The sequence below is a fragment of the Cyanistes caeruleus genome, chromosome 21, assembly GCF_971803275.1.
Source record: "Cyanistes caeruleus chromosome 21, bCyaCae1.hap1.1, whole genome shotgun sequence".
Taxonomy (NCBI): domain Eukaryota; kingdom Metazoa; phylum Chordata; class Aves; order Passeriformes; family Paridae; genus Cyanistes; species Cyanistes caeruleus.
The window spans coordinates 5,310,441-5,329,133 of NC_141721.1; the positions used below are offsets into that span (position 1 = coordinate 5,310,441).

Sequence of the window (18,693 nt, forward strand, 5' to 3'; positions counted from 1 at the left end):
ACACAGCTGACCAAATCCTTGGCCCGACCCATTTACAAATCCCATCCTGCAACAGGTTTTGCCTCAAAGCACCAACAAGGGGCAGGCAAAGCCCAACTCGAGACTTGAGCACATGCAGCAAGAGTAAAGCTGTATCCCCACCGGTTCAGCAGCAGCCGCCTGGCTGCTGTTGGTGCAGGAGCTGCCATCCCCACCAGACCATTTGGAGTCCAAATCGCCTTTCTCCCCTGCTCACAATCCGGTAACGTTTCTCTCCTCCTCCTTTAACTGTATTTACACAGAAAGTCGTTACAGAGCCCACGCCGGACCACGCACGGTTAAACGACCCAGCAAAGCCGGGCTGTTCCCCGCTGCATCCCCCAACCTTCCTCCCCGTCAGTACCGCGCACCGGCCGCAGCCCCGAACCTCCGCCGGTACCGGGGGCTGGGCCCGGAGGACCCCGAGGGGCTGCCACCGACCATCCCGGGGCAAAGCAGCTCCGGCCGCCTCGCAGCCTCCCCGTTCTCGGTGTGGCGCCGGCCGTGCGCTCGCATCCCGGACAGCCCCGTGCCGGTGCCGGCGGGGCGGCAGCTCTGCCCCAAGCCCTACCCCAGGCGTAGCCGGGCAGCGCGGCCGCGGGGCTGTGCGCGGCCGCGGGCCGCTGCCTCTGCGAGGAAGGGACGGCCCAGCAGCGGGTCGCGAGTGCCCCCGGCACCCCTCACCTCGCCCGCCGCCGGCCGCGCGGGCCTGCGCCGCCACCATGTCCCGCAGCTCAGCGGCCGAGACGCGGACGCGCTCCAACCCATCCGCCATCTTGGCTACGCCGGGGGCGGGCGGCGCCGACGGTGGCCGCGTAGGGACAAACCGCCGCTGCTGCCGCGCGCAGGCGCGCACGGGGCCGCGCACATGGCCGCGCACGGGGCCGCGCCGCCGCTGGGGCTGGGGCTGGACGAGGTGCGGGATGCGGAGCGGCGGCTGCGGGGCCGCATCCATCGCACCCCGCTGCTCACCTGTGCCGGGCTGGACCGCATGGCCGGCCGGAGGCTGCTCTTCAAATGCGAGCTCTTGCAGAGGACCGGATCCTTCAAGGTGCGCGGGGATGGCGGCGCTGCAATTCCCCGGGGCAAAGATCGCTTTTTGCAAGAGGGAAACTCGCGTTCCGCCCATCCCCAGGTGCTGCCCGGCACCGAGGGAAGGCTGTAGGGACACGGGGCCCTGTGCTGTCCTTGCAGATCCGCGGAGCCCTGAACGCGGTGCGGAGCCTGGTTGAGCACAGCGGGCGCACGGGCCGGGAGCTGCCCCGAGCTGTGGTGACACACAGCAGCGGCAACCACGGACAGGCGCTCGCCTGTGCTGCCCAGGCAGAAGGTGACCTGCACCCCCGACCTCAAGCCCAGCTCTGAGAGAAATGCAGAGCTGGTTCATCTGGAGAGGATGGAGATCCCTCTCCTGAGCCCATGCAGGAGCTGGCAGAGACGAGGCATTGCCTGCTCCTGCGGTTCAAACTGGCTGCTGTGGCTTTCAGGCTGTTGGATTCACATCCTCTCTCATCCCACAGGGATTCCTGCCTACATCGTGGTGCCCCGGACAGCCCCGCAGTGTAAGCAAGATGCCATCCGTGCCTATGGTGCCAATCTGGTGCCGTGTGACCCCAGTGACAAGGTAAGGCACAGGGGAGACTGCCCAGGGACACTGCCCAGCCGGAGTGAGAGGTGACTGCTGTGCTTCCCTTAGTCCAGAGCCGAGACAGCATCCAGTGTAGTCCAGGAGACAGGAGGAGTCCTGGTGCACCCCAACCAGGAGCCGGCGGTGATCGCAGGGCAAGGCACCATTGCCCTGGAGGTGCTGGAGCAGGTGAGGGGAATGCACAGCCCAGCCCCTGCAGGGGCACAGCAAAAAGGGGGACACAAAGTGTCAGAAACCCTCACACTCCCCTTCTACACAGGCACCCTATGTAAATGCGGTGGTGGTTCCTGTCGGAGGCGGAGGAATGGTTGCAGGAATAGCAGTCGCCATCAAGGTAGGCAAGAGCTTATCCAGGAAATCTCCCTGTGGGAAGGGCAGGACCCTCAAGGCAGGCAGCAGTTTTTAACATTAGAAAGGTCCTGCAGTGAAAATCTGTGGGTGCCTAGGGTCTGCATGGCAGCAGCAGCAGGGTCTGCTTAGCCCCCTGCACACAGAAATGGGGGACAGGCACACACTGGTGTCACCCAAACTGCTCCTCCTGTTCTCCCCAGGCTTTGAGGCCAGATGTGAAAGTGTTTGCTGCTGAGCCAAGCAATGTGGATGACTGTTACCAGTCCAAGGTCCGAGGGGAGCTGACCCCCAACCTCCACCCGCGAGATACCATTGCAGACGCAGTAAAAACCAGCATCGGGCCCAACACGTGGCCCATCATCAGGGATTTGGTTGATGATGTCCTGACAGTCTCAGAGGAAGAAATCAAGGTAAAGGCTCCCAGCTCCCTTCTCATGGTAGCTGCCAGCAGACAGCTGCCTCCATCCCTGCTCTGCCCCTCTGCTCTCACCCCAACGCACTCCCAGAGCAGCAGGAGCCCCTGTGCACCACTGCAGCTGTGACACCCACGCTGTCTCCAGCTGGAAAGGGCTGTTGGGAGCTCTGCCCTCCCTTCCCAGAGTGCTACAGGGATGCCCTGGAGCAGCCTGTGCTGGCTGCTGGGCTGACAGCTGCTGCCCTGTCCTGACAGCGAGCCACGTGGCTGGTGTGGGAAAGGATGAAGCTGCTGATTGAGCCAACAGCAGGCGTGGGACTGGCGGCTGTGCTCTCGGAGCGGTTCCAGGCCGTCCCCTGGGACGTGCAGAACATTTGCATCGTGCTGTGTGGGGGAAATGTGGACCTGAGATCCCTGACCTGGCTCACAGACCTCTCTGGGAAAGCAGAATGAGGATGGAGGGGCGTTTTAAGGAATGAAAACCTCACTCTGAATTTGTGCAGTGGTTTGTGCGCTACTAAAAACAGATCAAGCCCAAACGTTTGTGAGTTTTTGTGGAAGGACAAGGGAAGCTGGCATTGATCTCTGTGGGGAGCCTGGAAACAAAGCACTGCCTGTTCTCCCCTCCCCAGCTGCCTTGCTCTGGGCCAGGCCTCCAGAGAGCTGCACTCAGTCACCCTCCCCAGCTGCTACTTGGCTCTTCTTCCTCAACATCACAGGAACTGCCAGCAAACTCCTTCACACGGCAAAATCCCCACACCCCCCACGTGGCAGGGCATGAGGGACTGAAACAATCCCAGTGGGCCAGGGGGTTCAGTTCAAGGGGTGCACACAGCCTCCTGGCCACCACCACGACAAAGGCACTTAGGCATTTTTGACATTTTCCATTAAAATAAATAACTGTAGCTAGTACCTGAGCAGCAGCTGGCGATGCAGCTGCCCCTGTACAGACCCCAGCAGTAACACTTCCAAGGCATCAGTGCTGTCCTCACAGCGCACGGGCCAAGAACGGCATCCAGAGAGCCAAGGCACAAACTCCAGCCATGCTGGAGACTCATTCCATTTCCACCTCCTGCTCTGGCAGCGTGCTCTCACTCCTCACCCACGGCACAGGCTCCGCGACATGAGGGTCGTAAGTCCATTTGGGAAAAACGCGCTTGTAGAGGTTCAGCAGCACCGTGTCCTGGGACTTGAGCTGCCCATCGAAGTGGCACTTCATGTGCCCATGGGTCCCTAGGCAGAGGGAAGAGGCCATTAGCAGTCTCTCTGGCCCAGGAGGACCACACCATGCCAGCAACACAGAGATAAACACCAAATCAAACCTACCTAATGGCTCCTTGATGTGCCCTCTGCGTCCCCACTTTGTCCTCAGCTCCACGGGCTTGAACCACATCACATCCTCTGGAGATGGAAACACGAAAGGCAGGTGAGGAACAGGCTGTGCAGCACCGACATAACCACAGGGACAGAACTTCCAGAGCCCCATCTCCACCAGAGCCCAGCTGTACCTCTGTTGAAGAACATGTATCGCACGACAGCTGTCTTGGTGAAGATCTTGAAGGGGTGGCCGCTGAGCACCAGGCGCTTGATGACGATCCTGTCGGGGTCCACGGAGAGCAGGGAGCCCGTGGCAATGAGGTCATGCATTCCTGCCAGGCAGAGTCCCCAATGCACCAGGTGCTTCCATCGCCCCTTCCCCACCACAAACCCCTTCCCCAAAGGGCTGCACCCAGAGCAACCCCACAGCAGGGACAGTGATGACAGGAATGGAGAGGAGCTCGTCTCAAACAGCAGGAAGGTGACAGCTTTTTCAAGTCATACTTTCTGGAGAGATGCACTTGTAAGGAGGGTATGGGGACAGTTTGTTTCCCAGACAGCACCTCCTCAGCATTTATCAACTCACCATTATTTCTCTGCTTGAAAAGCAGCACTGAGGCAGGAGGGAAGGTGATGGGAGCATAAACAGTCACCACCAGGGCAGCATCTGGGCGCAGGAAACGCTCCAGCTTGTGCTTATCAGCTAGGACAGAACAGCAATGATCAGATTCAGGCCAAGAGCAGTCCTCAGAGCTGTGGGACACCCCAAGAGCTCACTCTTCCCTGTTCAACTAACACCCCTCCTCTGCTGGCACTGAGTATCTGGGAATGAAGGTGATCCTCTGGCATGGAACCTGTTCCTTGCCTGGATCAGTGAACCACCTTTCCCAAGCCATTCTACTCCCCACGATTTAGTGCCTGCCCTGGAAGCCTCAGAGCCTAGGAGTGAGTCTTCACAAGAATCCTTCAGCCAGGTTCAGACACCATGGCTAAGACATCATAGGCTTCCTGCTCCAGAATTCCCAACCCCACTCCTGCTGTAGGCAGTCCCTGACAAACCTGAGGTGTGCTGGGAGAACAGGGGGGATGCTCGGAAGCGTCTGAACCCGCAGTGGAAGATCAGCTCCTCCTTGGCCCTCACTGGCTCGCTGTTGCCCGGATGCCGACGCACCAGGAAGTTCAACACGGACATCTGGAAGAGGCAGCACAGTGAGGGGCTGCTGGCAGGGCTGGCAGGGGATGGTGGGCAGCAGAAAGCAACAGGACATTGCAGCAGAGATGAATGTCCTCGAAAAGAGGGTCCCAAAAGGTCACTGGTCACCAGTGCCAGGCTCAGACACTTTATCCTGAACCTGCCCCCAGCAGCTTCTGCATGCTCTGACCTGCCCTGAAACAGGAGCAATGTGGGGAGATTTTAACCCAAACCCTCTGCAGCCAGATCCTCCCCAAGACAAGCAGCCTGAAGGAACAAGGAGTTGCACATGCCTACAAGGTACCTTCCCTTTTGTTCACCTTTTGTTCGTGGGGAAGCAGCGAGAACAGGACCAGGGGTTTCCCTTCCTTGAAGCTCTCCATCACCGAGACAGGGACATTGCAGACATGAAGTGTAACGTACCAGCCCACCTGCCAAGACAGCAGCAGGTTGTGAATGCTTCTCTCAAAAAAAAGTGTCACAAGATGTGCCTGGATTAGGGAGGGAGTCCAGGAGAAAACTGTCTGAACTTAGGGCTTCATGCTAAGAACCAGCTGGCTGAAAGATCCACCCCACTTATCACCTCCCTGGTAAGTCACTCCTATCGGGAGCAAAGGAACTCAGCAGGGAAAGAGATCAGCAAAAGGGAATTACCGAAGCTCCTTCAGTCTCCTCCTTCTCTATTTGCCTGAAGAGGTTCTTCCTGGTTCGGGAGAAGTCCTGGAACTGGAAGATCCTGGCATAATCCCTTGGAAGATTCTCTTTAGGGTCCCAAGGAGAAGTCCGGAAGCTTTTCAGCCCCCTGTATTTCTGGAACCTTGAGAACAGAGAGCAGGAAGGACAAATTATTTCATCAACTGAGGTGAATCCCATCCTTCACCACCTCCCAGCTCTCCCTGACAACCAGTGACTTGTCTGAAGCCTCAGAGCCAAAGAGAGTCTTCACAAGAGTCCTTCAGCCAGGTTCAGACACCACGGCTAAGACATCACAGGCTTCCTCACCAAATTAAACAGAAAGGTGTTCCAGCTCCACTCCCAGCAAAGCATCCCATTTCTTACCTGACTCTGGCAGGAACATCCCGTGGTGTGTCCACCTCATCTGGGAACATCTCATCCATTCTCTCCTGTTTGTATCTCTCCAGCATCTGTTCATCCTCCTCCATCTTCTCATCATACTGCTCATCCCGCAGGCACTCGGACACGGTCATGGTCTCGCTCTCCTCCTCCCCAGCTTCCTCCTCACTGCTCTCCCCCTCCTGGCACATGGCAGCACAGAGCCTGTGAGCACAGAGCTGTGCATGCAGCACTGGCACCCTGGGCGTGCTCACACTGTGGGTTTGGGACCCCAGCCCATCATTTTGGGGTCTAACAGGCCAAAGACACAATGTGCTACATGTGGGGATTTAATAGTGGAAATCCAGGCAAATCCTGACTCTGCATCATGCCCTTGCATAGACAAAGCAAGTTAGAAGGACAGAATCTTCCTAGAACATGGAATAATGGCCTGGAGATCACCTGTACTATCAGCTCCTGGAGGTACCTGAGAAACTGCCTCTTCCATCAGATCATCATCCATGTCATCATCATCATCATCATCGTCATCTTTCTCACTGCCTTCTTCATCATCCACAATCCAGGCAGCCTGGTACTTGGATGTGCCTTTGGGGACCTTCACCACCCTCCTGTCTGCCTTCAGAGAATCTGTAGGATTCCCACCAGTGGTTAGTACAGGAACAGTTCTCCCTCCCCTCAGCAATATTTATACCAGGACAGCCAAAATAAGATCTAGACCAGAATTGCTATTTTTCCAGCACAGAATTTGTCAGGACAGCCAGAATCTGTTCATTTGCCAGGCAAACCACACAGCCTGCTGGCCACCTGATGGGACTGGGGATGCAAACCATCCCAACTAAGATGTTTCTTCACAGCCACCCTGGTGACAGAAGTTTCTAACAACACTCCTAAGAGGGACAAGGAAGAGATAGAGAACTATCTCTGCTTCTGCTCACCCTCTGCTTCCTGCAGTTCTTCTTCAGTGGGCCACGTCTGCTCCCCTTCCATGGGATCAGGAACCACTTCTGACTGCAGAGACTCCTGCTTGCTGGGATCTGCCTTCATCAGAACCTTGACATCTTCCTCCATCTCATCAGCACCATTTCCACAGCCGTCCTGAAGGGCAAGAGCAGAGTTCCTCGATCTGAACACATCCAACTGAAGCTTGCAGTCAGTCTCAAGTGAAACTCCATGATATCGTGACATAACTTCCACCACACACTTCAGCCCAGCAGCAGAACACGAATAAAACTCCCTTTTCCCTCTCCCTACCCACAGACCCCCAGCTGTATTTCCCCCAATGAAAGTTGAGAAGCCTTGTGTCTTAAGAGGACTGGCAAAGCTCTCACTCCACACACCTGAACCTCCATGTCCTGACTCCTCTTCTGTCCTTTAACCACTCGTGGGTTCAAAGAGAGCGGGTCAGGGGGAGCATCCACCTGGCTGAGCTGGAAGTCCCCGTGCCCCACGATGTGCACCAGGCTGTTCACGTTGAGGGTCTGTCCCCGCACAAAGCCGGACACCTTCAGGGTCCCAACCAGGTGGCTGTCCTGGCTGGGCACAAACTCAGCAGCGTGGGCGAGCAGGTGAGCACGGCGATCCCGAAAAGCCAGGTGCCTCTGCTTCTGGGAGCTGAGGTGCCTCAGGAGCAGCGAGGATTCCTGCTCCGTGTTCAGTGGGAAGAGCTTGGCCTCGGGAAAACGCTTCTCAATGGATTTGGAGAGTTTCTTCCTGGCATCTATCCTCTTCTTAGGGGGCAGGTCAGTACCTCCTGGGACAGCCAGAGCTGCCAAGCAGAGAACAGAGGTCAGGATCAGATCCTAAAACTTCTGATGTCCTTTTTACAAACACAGACAAGTACTTTGATGCCAGCAGCCCAAATGGCCAGATGTGCAACACAAGGTACAAAGGGACTTTCACTGGTTTCAGTGGTGCCCAACAGGACAAGGAGCAATGACCATAAACTGAAAGAATTTCTACCTCAAGGAATTTATTTTCACTTGACACAGGTGAAATGTAATTACTGTGACAATAAATCTCCATTAAGCACCCCCAGAAACTCAAAATACTTCTCACCATAACTGGGGAGCCCCTGTGCAAAGAGGCAGGAGAGGCAGTGTTCCCCAGCACTGTCCCAGCCATCCACAGGGTCCAGGAGGAGCAGCAGGGAGTCAGCAACCTTGGCAAGGTCTAAGACAGTGTGAAGATCTCCTGCACCCAAAACACCTTCATCAGTGGGGCTGCCAGGAGCACCAGAACCAAGAACCCAGCCAACAGCAGCGCCTCCTCACCTGCCTGGGCTGTGACAAAGCGCCAGCGCTGCTTGAGCCGGGGACAGAGGAGGGCAAAGCCGCCAGCTGTGCCCTCATCTGCACGGACAACGCCCGAGTCGTGGCTCTGCAGCAGGCGCAGGGAGTCGTGGGCTGCAGCCCGGCTGTGCAGCAGCACCACAGCCACGAGGTGCGGGGGCCCGTCCCTGCTGCCCAGGCTGCGCTTCTCCGCCAGCACCTGGACACGAGGGCAGAGCGTCAATGCCACCCCAAACCGGCTCCTCTCCCGCCCCGGATCAAGGGCAGATTGATTCCCCCACACCGCAACCCGAGAAATGCTTCCCTTGACCGAAATCCAACCGGCCCTGGCACCCGCTCGTTTCCCCCGCAAAGACCCAAACCGGTTCGGCTGCATTGCCCACACTGAGACCCCCCCCGGCCCCATTTCCAGCCCCCTGGAGTCAGAGACTCGAACTGACCCGTTCCCAGCTCCCCCGCAAAAACCGGCCCGACCGCGCCCCGTTTCCCCGGTTTCCTCACCGCCTCTTTGCGCTGCCGGCGGAGCTGCAGCGCCTGATGCCGCCGGTCCACCCTGTTCAGGTCGCGAAGCCGCCGGCGGGGCTGGGCCTTGACGGGGACGCGGCCTTGGGGGGGGGAAGAGAACGGTCAGGCTGGCCGAGGGCGGCGGGGAAGCCGCGGGGAGCCCGTCCCGCCTCACCTCCAGCGCGGCGCTGCGAGGACCCGCTGTGCTTGCCGCCCTTATGCGCCTTGTTCTGCTGTTTGAGCGGCCCGGGCCGGTGCGCGCCCCCCGCCGCCATCACCATGCTGCCACCTCCCCGCCAGCACCTCGGCGCGGCCACCGTGCGTCACTTCCGGCGCGACGGGGACTCGCGGGGATCGCACGTGGGCAGCGAGAGGGAGGGGACGGGATGGAACCGGGACCGGACCCCGGGTAAGGAGCCCCGGAAAGAAGAGGGGCGAGCCCCGGGGCGGGGAGGGATGAGCAGCGGGGTTGGTGGCCGGAAAGCCGCTGGGCAATGAGAGGCGGGAGGCAGAGCCGTTCGTTCAGCACTTTATTGGTTGGTTCTTTGTACAGGTATTTACACAGAGAGGGGGACAGGGCTCGGCCACGCTCCGGGAAGGGGCCTGAGGGATGAAGCAGTTTGGGAAAGGCCCTGCCGAGCCTCTGGCAGCGCGCCCAGCCGCCAGCACAGGACGGCGCTGCTCCCTCCGCGAAGCCTGATGGAGTGGAAACATTCCTACCGTGCCCCGGTGTCACCGCGGTGAGCTCGGTCTTGCCAATCGCAATCCAGCCAGGAATGTCCGTCCCTAGGCAGAGGCCTCAGCCCCAGGGGGACATCACCCCAAAGAACGCGGCAGAGCCCCTGCCCCGGGATCACTCCATCCCTCTTAGGGGTGCAGCTCTACACAGGAGGCATCAGAGCCGTGGCACCCCAGAAACGCGCGGCTGAGCAGCGAGGTTAAACATTCACAGGGCTGTTGCAATCGCCAGTAAAGCTGAAGCAACCCGAGGCAGAGGCAGGGCAGCTGCGTGGAAAGGGAAAAGCAGGTTCCCACAGGTTCCTGCTGCCTCTGAACTTGAGGCATCTTCCCACCTCCTCCTCCTGAGAGGAAATCAGCATGACAGCAGCAATGTGGGGTTGTCAGCTGTGAATGGTCCTTAGGGATCCTTTTCTACCCCTAAAAGCAGACTGGCTGTTTAAACCTTTGAGACTCTAAATATCAGCACGCACTACCTGAGAGGAAGGAAGACACAAAACTGAAGAGACTGGTGACAGATAAACACTGCAGTGATTTAAGTCTCTCTAAACAGGAATCTACTGACTGTGGGATAGCATGAGTCTCCCCCAAAGGCTGTGTTTGCCCACAGCTCTGCCTTGCAGAGCCAAAGGCAATCAGGCTGCTCAGAGGGGGTTCCAGGGAAAAGGGAATAACTGGGATACTTCTCAGTCAAGGAAAACATCCCATGAGTAGTTATACCTTGTCACTTAAGCAAGACCAGAGAAAGGAGGAAGGTTGGAAATTCTCTTCCTAGGGTTATCACAAAGCCAAGTACTTCTGCCTCCGAATCACCCAGAAGCCTAGAAACCCAAAGCCAGCCAGAAGGGTCCCACCATGGAGGCTGCTGATGTCTGCAATCCTCAGAGCTGCTCAGGCTTTCCCACACATCCATACACTGTCATCTTATAGGGATTTCACTGACCTGCACAGTTCTGCAGGGCCCTCCAGATACACACCACCAAAAAATCCCAACCTGCCAAGCAGAGCAAGCAGGAGCAGAAAGCACTGCCTCACTGGCTGACAGCACTCCAGGAGAAAACAAGCATTCCTGTCAAAGCAGAAACTAGCAAGGAAATATGGATGCAGCCACAGTATGAGCAGGGAAGAACCCTCCAGCAGCTGAGATGTAAATCCCTGCAGCAAGGCAATGGGGCCTTGGCAGGGGGAGGGCTCCCCTCAGCTCTCCTGTACCATCACAACACAGAGCCTGGTGCTCTGCACACTCAGGACACTGTGACAGCACACTATGTCACCCTCTGCACTCTCTTCTCCAAAAAAACAGCAGGCTTTGTATCACAGCACAAAGCCCAGACAAGCTGTGCCATGAGTGGAGCTCACAGGCTGCTCCAACCTTGGCTGAATCCCAAAAAGAAGCTGCACTGCAGGAAAGCTGAGCTCACATTCCTGTTCCCTACAGGAGGAGCAGCTGCTTTCTCAAGTAGCAAGAATTCTGGGCTGACTTCACAGGGAGGGAGCAACAAGCTGGGACAGGCTGGATGCAAAGCCATGGCCTTGGTTTAGGAAGGAAGACTGGTAGCAACTGGAAGGGCCAGTTTATTAGAGAAACCTCACATTGCAGAGAAGTCACAACACATTGGAAAGGGTCCAGGCCTGCTGAGGGGGGCCAGTCTTCTGCAGCAGCACAGATCTACATCTCCCAGCCCCAGAAACCCAGCAGGTACCACAGAGGGAAGGGTTACCTGGAACACAGCTTATGTTTTACAAGCAGCCTGAGAGAAGAGCCAGTAGTAAAGTTCCAAAAAAAGCCTCCCCGGCAGACAACAGTTAAAACAAAAATGGTTTAAAATGTTTAAAAGCTCCGTGTTCATGGCTGCAGCATAAAGGGGAGGCAAAGGTCTACAACACACACAGGCCTCCGTGGGTCTGGGCACTCGCTCTGATCTACCAGTGAAGGCCAGAGGGAGGGGTCTTCTCATCTTTGTTGCTTTCCAGGGAAAAGGGTGGGATTCGGACATCAAAGTGGGAGCCATCAGGCCTCTCAAATCGAAAAGTGCCCCTGCAAAAATAATGGCAGAGATCACGCTGAGGTCAGGGACAAACACACCTAGGAAGCATCAGCAAGAAGGTAAGACCTGAGCTCTTCCATACCCTGGGGGTCCATCTGCAAGGCTGGTCCAGCAGCAAGGACATGGGCTCAGCTGCAAACATCTGCTACCAAGATAACTCATTTATGGAGGACTCCTGGACAGTTTTGCATCACATCCCTAACACATTTCCTGCACAAAGCTGTGATGATTGCAGCCCACAGGAGTCCAACACCCTCCATACCCTTCCAGCAGTGTTCACACAACTCCCACTCCCCAGGAGACAGAGTCATCTGAGCTATTGTTACAAACTAGTTATACATAAATTCAAATCTGTATTTCTTGTCAGGAGTTCCACTGGTTGTCTATGACATTAAGAAATCCCATCACAGATGTAATTTGGAATAGCTGCAGCTTTGCACTTCAGAACTGAACCTGCCTGTCCTGGTACAACCATTTGTTTACTGCTCTGAATGACATACAACTGCACTGCAGAGCATGGGCAAGAGTGTTGTGGAGATAAATTAGCAGGTTCTCAGGACAGAGAGGACACAACTGAACACCAGAAGTCAAGCTGAGCAGCTTCTGAGCTGCACAACCTTTGCCTCTTTGTCTTCAGGATGTATGCAGAGAGGGAAAGACTACTAGACCATCTGGTTTTATTCCCCAGGGCATCCATTCAGGCAATTCAAAACACTTCTTGTGGCAAACAAGGTACACCTTATATGCAAAGAGCTGCTCTCCTGATTTTCCCAACTCAAAGGCAACTTAACTCTGAAGATTTCCTTAAAATGCAGAAGAACCTGTCACACAGAAGGCAAGAGGTGGCTGTGCAATCCTTGTCCACACAGAGCTGACACTAAATGTGCTAACCCAGCCAAAAGGCAAATAAAAGGAAGTTGCTTTAACCCCAAGGCACAGGAAAAGAACAACTCAGCTGGGCTCTCTGCACTTACTGAAGAAGAAACAATCACCAATTAGACTGAAGGCCTTACCTGGCCTAAACTGGGAAAACCCCTGCCCACCACTTCCTGATGCACAGTGCACAGAGATGGAGTTAAAGCCCAATCCTCTCTCAAGAATGGAGATACCAGAGCACACATCCCTGCTGCTGAAGGAATCACCAGCAAAAAGCCTTGGCTCTTGCACCAAGGGCCAAAAGGGAGAACTGCTTCATGTCTTTAAATCCAGTCTAGCACAGACCACAGAAGGAGGATAAATTACCCTAAAACCCCTCCTGGTGCAGAGAACCAACAGATTATCACTAACTAGGATACAGCTAAAGAGAAGCTCATCAAATTTTAGCTACCAACTATGGCCTGTCCAGTCCACTTCCACCCAGCTTTCAGCCACAACCCCAGGCTGCAAACTGCACCCCAGCTCACTGCTGGGGGGTCCTACACCCAAAACACTGCTGCAGCAATAAGGATTTCTTACCACATGTGACCACTGGATGCCTGCAGGGAGACATGGCTGCTGTACTGAAATGCTGGCTGTTCTTTGGACAAAACTGGCTCCTGAGAAGACAAGAGACCACTGGGCATCAGCAGTTTTATCACAGATAGACATCAACAGGAAATTTATATAGCATGGAGAAAACAGAGACCTACACCCCAGCACTTCTGCCAATTACACAGCAAACAATTTGTCCACTGAGTAGCACCAGAATCTCATTATTATTCCAGTTTTCCAACCACCAGTCACTTAGGATCCGCTAATACTCAGTGTGAAGTTTCAGTTCACACAGACAAAACAGATGAAAAGCTCACGTGACTTTTTTCATTGCCAGTTTCCCACTCCATCTATTTCAAGCACCCACTAAGCAATTTACTGGCAAATCCACACAACCAAGTGAGAGAACTCCAGCAAAGGGCCGTGTTTCCCAGACAAAAAAGGCTGCATTGTACCTACCCTTCCTACAACCCCACGGCCTCGGACCGTTTCCAAGGTGCCAGACAAGCTGAATATCCTCCAGTGCCGTTCTCGGAGCTGCACCACTTCACTGTCCAGGTTCTCCAAGCGAATACAGTAGCGCCACTGGACAGAAGAATGACTCTTATCAAGAGCTGGAATCAGCTACAACCAGTTGATAACCTACAGCTGATACTGGGAAAGAGTTGCCAGCAAAGGCTACTCTTCCTCAGAGCTTGTCACACTGCAGTGATGCCACAGCAAATAAACTCCTTCCCTTTAGCTGCTCCATGACACAAAAGGCACTTACCCAGTAGACATGGGAATTCTGGGCTTCCTGTCAAGAGAAACAAAAGACTTTAGCAGCTGCCCTTGAACACATAGTGCCAAAAACCTCTTCAGCTGCCGGCAGGGCACCAGCACAGGGGCTCTCACTCTGTGCCAGGGTGACGCAGACAACTCACATGAGCACAGACAGCTGCTCTCCAAGGCCTTCCACCAGCAGAACTTGGCACTGGCTCTGCTCTACAGTAATCATGAGGTGGGAGATTTGCAAGGATCTCATGACAACCCCCAGGGTTCATCTCCATGTTAATTACGCACTTTCTACAGATCTAGAAACACCCCTTTCCTTGCCTTCAGGCACCTGTTTTTCTGACAAACATCAGCTGGACCCCACAAGAGTTGCAGATCCACACCAAAATGTGCACCTGCCACAGCTCAGGCTCCCCAGGAGCCGTGCTCGGAAATCACAAACCACTGTGGGAATTCCCAGCTCTCCCATTTAGGAGCCTGTTGGAGCAGCATTATTTTGGATGCTCCATGTGAAGTTCTGTGCTATGAAGAGCACATGGTTATCAGCTAAATCCAGAAGACTTTAGCCAAACCCTCTAAGCCAAACAAGAAGCAGGAAACAGGCAGGCAACCACAGCCCATCACTGGGCAGGATAACAGATGTGTCTGTTGTTACAGAGCAGATGGCCCCAGTGTCACCCCACGTGACTGAGGCTGTAACAGGACCAATTCAAAAGCCTTCCCAAATATCTTGGTAGCACTGTTGTGCAGAACATTTCAGGTTATTTCCCATCCTACTGACGAGCAGCAGAAGTCAATAAGCAGGAGCTGCTCTGCAAAAACGTATATGGCCAATATATGGCAAATCAGTTTCATGTTTATATCCATGAGAACAAAATGGCAACTGTGGTTAAATGTCACTTCTTCAGTAAGCAGAAAGTACCTTCAGGCAGCAAACCAGTCTTATAAGAACATGCCAGTAAAGCAGATGGCAGAATTACCAGAGCAGCACAGACTTACCCTCATGCCCATGTAGAAGGGGATAACAGTGACACGGATGTTCTCCGTGGTTTCTCGGTGCACATCTGAGAGCTCCAGCCAGGGGTGGTTCTTCTCCTGCCAGGCACACAGAGTGTCCCTTGCTACAAAAGGTGGGACTGTGGGGAGGGAAACATGAGAGGCAACACTGTAGCTGGAGTGCTCTCCCCTCAAGGCAATTCCTTTCACATGGTTAAAAAAATATTCAAAGGCAGCTTCACTGTAACAAATCCCAAGCTAGACAGGATTTTTATACCAAGATGATGTGGTTTGTGTGTTTGCTATAGAGCATTGCAAGCATCAGACTCTGAAGAATTCCCTGTGAAGCCAGGATTTACCTTTTGTTTGGTCATACATGAGGAACCTCTCAAAGAGCTCATGCTGGATGGGCACTTGATCAGTGGAGCTGTAGGGAAGGATGTCTTCATGGCTTACATAATCTAAACCTGAAAAAGAAATCCCAAAAGCCATGGGACTTCCTCAGCAAAGAGCAGCTCAGAAGTCTCCTGGCAGAAAAATTGATCACATTAGTGAGATAAAAGGACTTTGGCAGCAGAAGCCAAAGCCAGTATCACAACTGCGAGGAAGAACGGAGGAGACGTGCCAGGAATAACTCTTGGCAGTGTTCTCCTGTGAGATTTCTCATGAAATGACCCCTCTGATAAACACACAATGCCCTGCAAAGTGCCTGCACTGCCCCAGAAGCAGTCTGGGCAGGAAATGCCCAGGACAGGAATAAATCCAGCTGTCCTGATGACAAAGTAGAACAGCCCATATACAATTTGATATGGATCAATGTCTCAAGAGCTCAAATCAGACATGGCTGTGTCTGATCACAGAGGGACAAACTCCCAGTTGTCCAAAAGGTTTCCTGTACTTTAGTCACTCTGTTGTCTCCAGCACAGCCCTGAGCTATGGACAGGTCCACTACAGAACGTCCTGTAGGAATTGCTGCTTCACTGGCAGGAGTTGACCACTGATATCTTTTCTGACCTCACAACAACTGGAGGCTGCTGTAGGATTTTACTCACCTGGGATAGCATAGAGGGCTCTGCTGTCATCATGATTTGCCAGGAACGTCACTGCCTCTGTCTGTGATCTCTGGGACTGAGAAACAGGGAGGTTTATGTCTTTCTCTGTGCATTGTTGCAAGACAGTTTCCAGTCATATTTCAGCTCATTAGTGTGGTTTATAAAGCCTATAATGTTTATTTCATTTAGCCAATTCACCACAGAACTTCTCCCCATTTAATTCCTCTGGGCTAACTCCCCACTCAAACAAGCAAGGAGCATTTTCAGTGCTTCTGCTCACACTCCTAATGACCTATGCTCAGCAGTGTGGGAACAGCACCAGGAGGAGGAAAGGAGGGCAGAAAGGGGAAACATGATCCAGAAGAAAAGTTGTATGACATTCCAGATGATGTTTCTCAAGGGAAAATATGCCTTGAATAACAAATTTATCCAAAAATCCTAACCAATCCAGTTAGCCATGAAAGTAATTTTCCTTCAGTGTCTTGCCCCTCTGAACCACTCATGTAGGAGAAGATACTCAAGTTTCAATACTAAGATTACTCATTACTTACTATATGTGGACAATCCCGGGCATCTATTAACACCTGGTAGTAAGTGTGTGTTTTGCCCTTGACCTCTTTGGAACCGTGGCCTGCCACATTCTCGCTCCTAAAGAGAAAAGCAAAGCTCTGAGCTCAAGCACAGGATGGCAGCAATTTCTTGTTTTGTGTTTGCACCAAGCATTCATAAACAGTGACTTTTTTTAAAGCCACATTTCACAGGCTGTAATCATTTGGTTGCACCCAAACCAAAGCACCCACACAACGACAGATGAGCTGAGATGACCAACAGTGGTGTTTGGCACAGGCACAACAGCTCAGAGGTCTTTCCAGCTCAGTGTAAGCTCCTCTCTGGGATGGATGTTCCTACTGCCCTCTGATTTTCTCTCTGATTCTCACTTTTTCCCAGCACAACTCATCACAGGCAAGAGGAAAAATGGATGCAGGAGGGGAGAGAACTGAACAGCAACTCAAGAAGGATGAACTTGGCTTAGTGGGTTGAAACTGAGGAGGAAGCTGACAAATCCAATTCCCTGGCAATCTACAGCAGCCTCCAACTGGTAACACAGGAGCTGGATCTAACTCAAAAGGGGTATTTTTGTATAATACAAAATGCCATGAGCATTATTTTTAAATTGATTTTTATTTCCTCCATACATACACTTTCATCCTTTATACTTCCATTGTGTCTCTAATTAATACTCAATACTTAATAATGAAGCATTTCCTCTTTAAGCACTTCTCCTACTTTACAGTCATGCAAACAGGCCCACTGCCCCTCTTTAAAAACTCTTGTTTACCCCAAATAGGAAACTCACTACAAAATGTAAATCTATCAGTCCAACATCATGAACCAGAACAAATCCTCAAATCCTTACTTTTCTGTGACAGGAGAAGCCACATCCCGATCATAAAGTCTGGCTTGCCAGGGAAACAGGACTATTCCTCGATAACCAAACACACTGTGAAGGAAGAGCTGGAAGGAATTGCAGCTGAATTATTTAAAAAAATCTGTTATCTGAGGTAAAACTACAAACATTTACAAAAGGTTTAATGTGTGGGATGGGGATACAGGAAGAATCACCACTGTGACGACCCAGAGCAGAAAGAGGGAACACAAACAGTTTGGATGGGAGAAGAAATCCATGTCATCTCTATCCCATAGAAGGGAAGAACTAAACTGGTAATGCAGTAATAGAACAGCAGAAAGGACAGGCTGCTCAGAAACAGATCTCAGAGTCTTAAGGACAGGAATTACAAATTAAGTTCTTATTTCTCAAATTCATTGATTGTCTCTTTGGATCCTCAAGGGAGAAAACCCCAAAGTGGATCAAATGCCATTGTACAACAGTTGTGTTGTGCTGCAGATTCTTATCAAGCTGTTATTGTCAGATGACTGACAAACTGCAGACACAGCACAGACAAGGAGCACCGAACTGTGAAAGTTCCGGCCTTCTGCTGCTGAGATTTTCCTTACGGGAAATCCCTCAGCTGCCTAATCCCTGTGGCACCAGCCTGCAGGGTCTGCTGTGCTCCCAGAACCCCTTACCTGGCCTGTCTCATATTTGCCGTGCTGCTTCGGGGCCTCAAACACCCCCACGGTCTCCAGCACTTTGCCCTCGGGACGGTTCCTGGGAGCAGAGAGGCAGCTTGGAGGGTTTGCAGGGAGCAGCCCCCAGGCCAGGGGGACACTGCTCCCCACCGTGTGTGTCCCTCGTGTACCCCACAAGAGCCCCACCACGCACTGAGATGCTCACTCTGTCCTCTGCCCTGCACTCCTTGCCAGTCTCCCCTCTCCCCACTGCCCTGGACACCCTCACCCAGCTGTCCCTTTAGCCTAAAGCCCCCTCTCCCACATCTTGTCCTGCCAGCCCCCCAACTCCTTCAGTCTTCCCCCAGCGACTCAACAGACCCCGACCCACACCCCAACTCCCCTCACTCCAAACACCCCCTCCCAATCACCCTCAGACACCCCCCACACCGCCTGTCTCCCCGAACTCCCCGACAGCCCCCTACCCTCACCCCAACCCCTCACAGGCCTCACCGCGACGAGAGGTGCCGCCGCGGCGGCAGCAGCAGCGGCAGCGCCGCTCCCCCCGCGGTGCCCAGAGCCCGCAGGTGGCGGGCGGGGGGCGGCTCCCAGAGCGGGGGCGGCCCGCGGGCCCGGGCCCGGCCCAGCGCCGCCGCCACGTACCGCCGCGCCGCGCCGCCCGACATCCCACCGCCCGCGGCCCACAGTGCCCCGCGCGGGCCGCGCCTCACCGCCCCG

The 18,693-nt window shown here is 54.0% G+C and overlaps 4 protein-coding genes and 2 non-coding genes across 16 annotated transcripts in view; 1 reads left to right on the forward strand and 5 right to left on the reverse strand.

The window, feature by feature from the left end:
- SMG6 (SMG6 nonsense mediated mRNA decay factor) overlaps positions 1-3,428 on the reverse strand; it is a 105,503-nt gene extending 102,075 nt beyond the window's left edge. Inside the window, exon 1 of one of the 11 annotated variants that reach the window (XM_023939221.2) lies at positions 3,346-3,428. In XM_023939221.2, coding sequence (XP_023794989.2) covers positions 3,346-3,409 — 64 coding nt within the window. In that variant the 5' untranslated portion in view covers positions 3,410-3,428. Of the gene's footprint in view, positions 1-141; positions 990-3,345 lie in introns of those variants that run through there. The other 10 variants (XM_086858859.1, XM_086858860.1, XM_086858858.1 and 7 more) reach the window with 10 other exon arrangements.
- SRR (serine racemase) lies at positions 881-2,971 on the forward strand. The gene is made up of 6 exons (XM_023939223.2): positions 881-1,069; positions 1,539-1,642; positions 1,715-1,834; positions 1,926-2,000; positions 2,218-2,427; positions 2,688-2,971. The coding sequence occupies exons 1-6, from the start codon at positions 1,036-1,038 to the stop codon at positions 2,883-2,885; spliced, it is 741 nt and encodes a 246-aa protein (XP_023794991.2). The 5' UTR covers positions 881-1,035; the 3' UTR covers positions 2,886-2,971.
- Positions 3,304-9,137, reverse strand: TSR1 (TSR1 ribosome maturation factor). The gene is made up of 15 exons (XM_086858868.1): positions 8,983-9,137; positions 8,805-8,908; positions 8,286-8,502; positions 8,071-8,205; positions 7,353-7,780; positions 6,951-7,110; positions 6,482-6,642; positions 6,001-6,197; positions 5,596-5,758; positions 5,262-5,372; positions 4,809-4,941; positions 4,336-4,452; positions 3,941-4,081; positions 3,759-3,833; positions 3,304-3,665 (listed from the first exon to the last, which is right to left on the reverse strand). The coding sequence occupies exons 1-15, from the start codon at positions 9,086-9,088 to the stop codon at positions 3,487-3,489; spliced, it is 2,427 nt and encodes an 808-aa protein (XP_086714994.1). The 5' UTR covers positions 9,089-9,137; the 3' UTR covers positions 3,304-3,486.
- Positions 4,669-4,761, reverse strand: LOC111937990 (small nucleolar RNA SNORD91 family). The gene has a single exon (XR_002868823.2). It is a non-coding gene; the product is annotated as a small nucleolar RNA SNORD91 family (small nucleolar RNA).
- On the reverse strand, positions 5,854-5,942 carry LOC111937991 (small nucleolar RNA SNORD91 family). Its single transcript, XR_002868825.1, has one exon. It is a non-coding gene; the product is annotated as a small nucleolar RNA SNORD91 family (small nucleolar RNA).
- Positions 9,138-9,324: 187 nt separating the features above from the next.
- On the reverse strand, positions 9,325-18,687 carry POLDIP2 (DNA polymerase delta interacting protein 2). The gene is made up of 11 exons (XM_086858871.1): positions 18,469-18,687; positions 17,974-18,055; positions 17,303-17,400; positions 16,437-16,533; positions 15,886-15,961; positions 15,193-15,300; positions 14,837-14,973; positions 13,833-13,859; positions 13,523-13,648; positions 13,049-13,128; positions 9,325-11,583 (listed from the first exon to the last, which is right to left on the reverse strand). The coding sequence occupies exons 1-11, from the start codon at positions 18,639-18,641 to the stop codon at positions 11,469-11,471; spliced, it is 1,119 nt and encodes a 372-aa protein (XP_086714997.1). The 5' UTR covers positions 18,642-18,687; the 3' UTR covers positions 9,325-11,468.
- Positions 18,688-18,693: the final 6 nt, after the last annotated feature.

Coding starts and splice junctions, on each gene's coding strand:
- TSR1 (XM_086858868.1), bottom strand. CDS start 9,088: ATGGTGATGGCGGCGGGGGGCGCGCACCGGCCCGGGCCGCTCAAACAG. Junction 6,643..6,950: donor AGAACTGCAGGAAGCAGAGG/GTGAGCAGAAGC, acceptor GGAATCCTACAG/ATTCTCTGAAGGCAGACAGG. Junction 4,942..5,261: donor TGCTTCCCCACGAACAAAAG/GTGAACAAAAGG, acceptor TGCCTCTTCCAG/ATGTCCGTGTTGAACTTCCT.
- SRR (XM_023939223.2), top strand. CDS start 1,036: ATGCGAGCTCTTGCAGAGGACCGGATCCTTCAAG. Junction 1,070..1,538: donor AGAGGACCGGATCCTTCAAG/GTGCGCGGGGAT, acceptor CTCATCCCACAG/GGATTCCTGCCTACATCGTG. Junction 1,643..1,714: donor CGTGTGACCCCAGTGACAAG/GTAAGGCACAGG, acceptor TGCTTCCCTTAG/TCCAGAGCCGAGACAGCATC.
- POLDIP2 (XM_086858871.1), bottom strand. CDS start 18,641: ATGTCGGGCGGCGCGGCGCGGCGGTACGTGGCGGCGGCGCTGGGCCGG. Junction 17,401..17,973: donor GCAAATATGAGACAGGCCAG/GTAAGGGGTTCT, acceptor AATTCCTTCCAG/CTCTTCCTTCACAGTGTGTT. Junction 16,534..17,302: donor GCTTCTCCTGTCACAGAAAA/GTAAGGATTTGA, acceptor TTTTCTCTTTAG/GAGCGAGAATGTGGCAGGCC.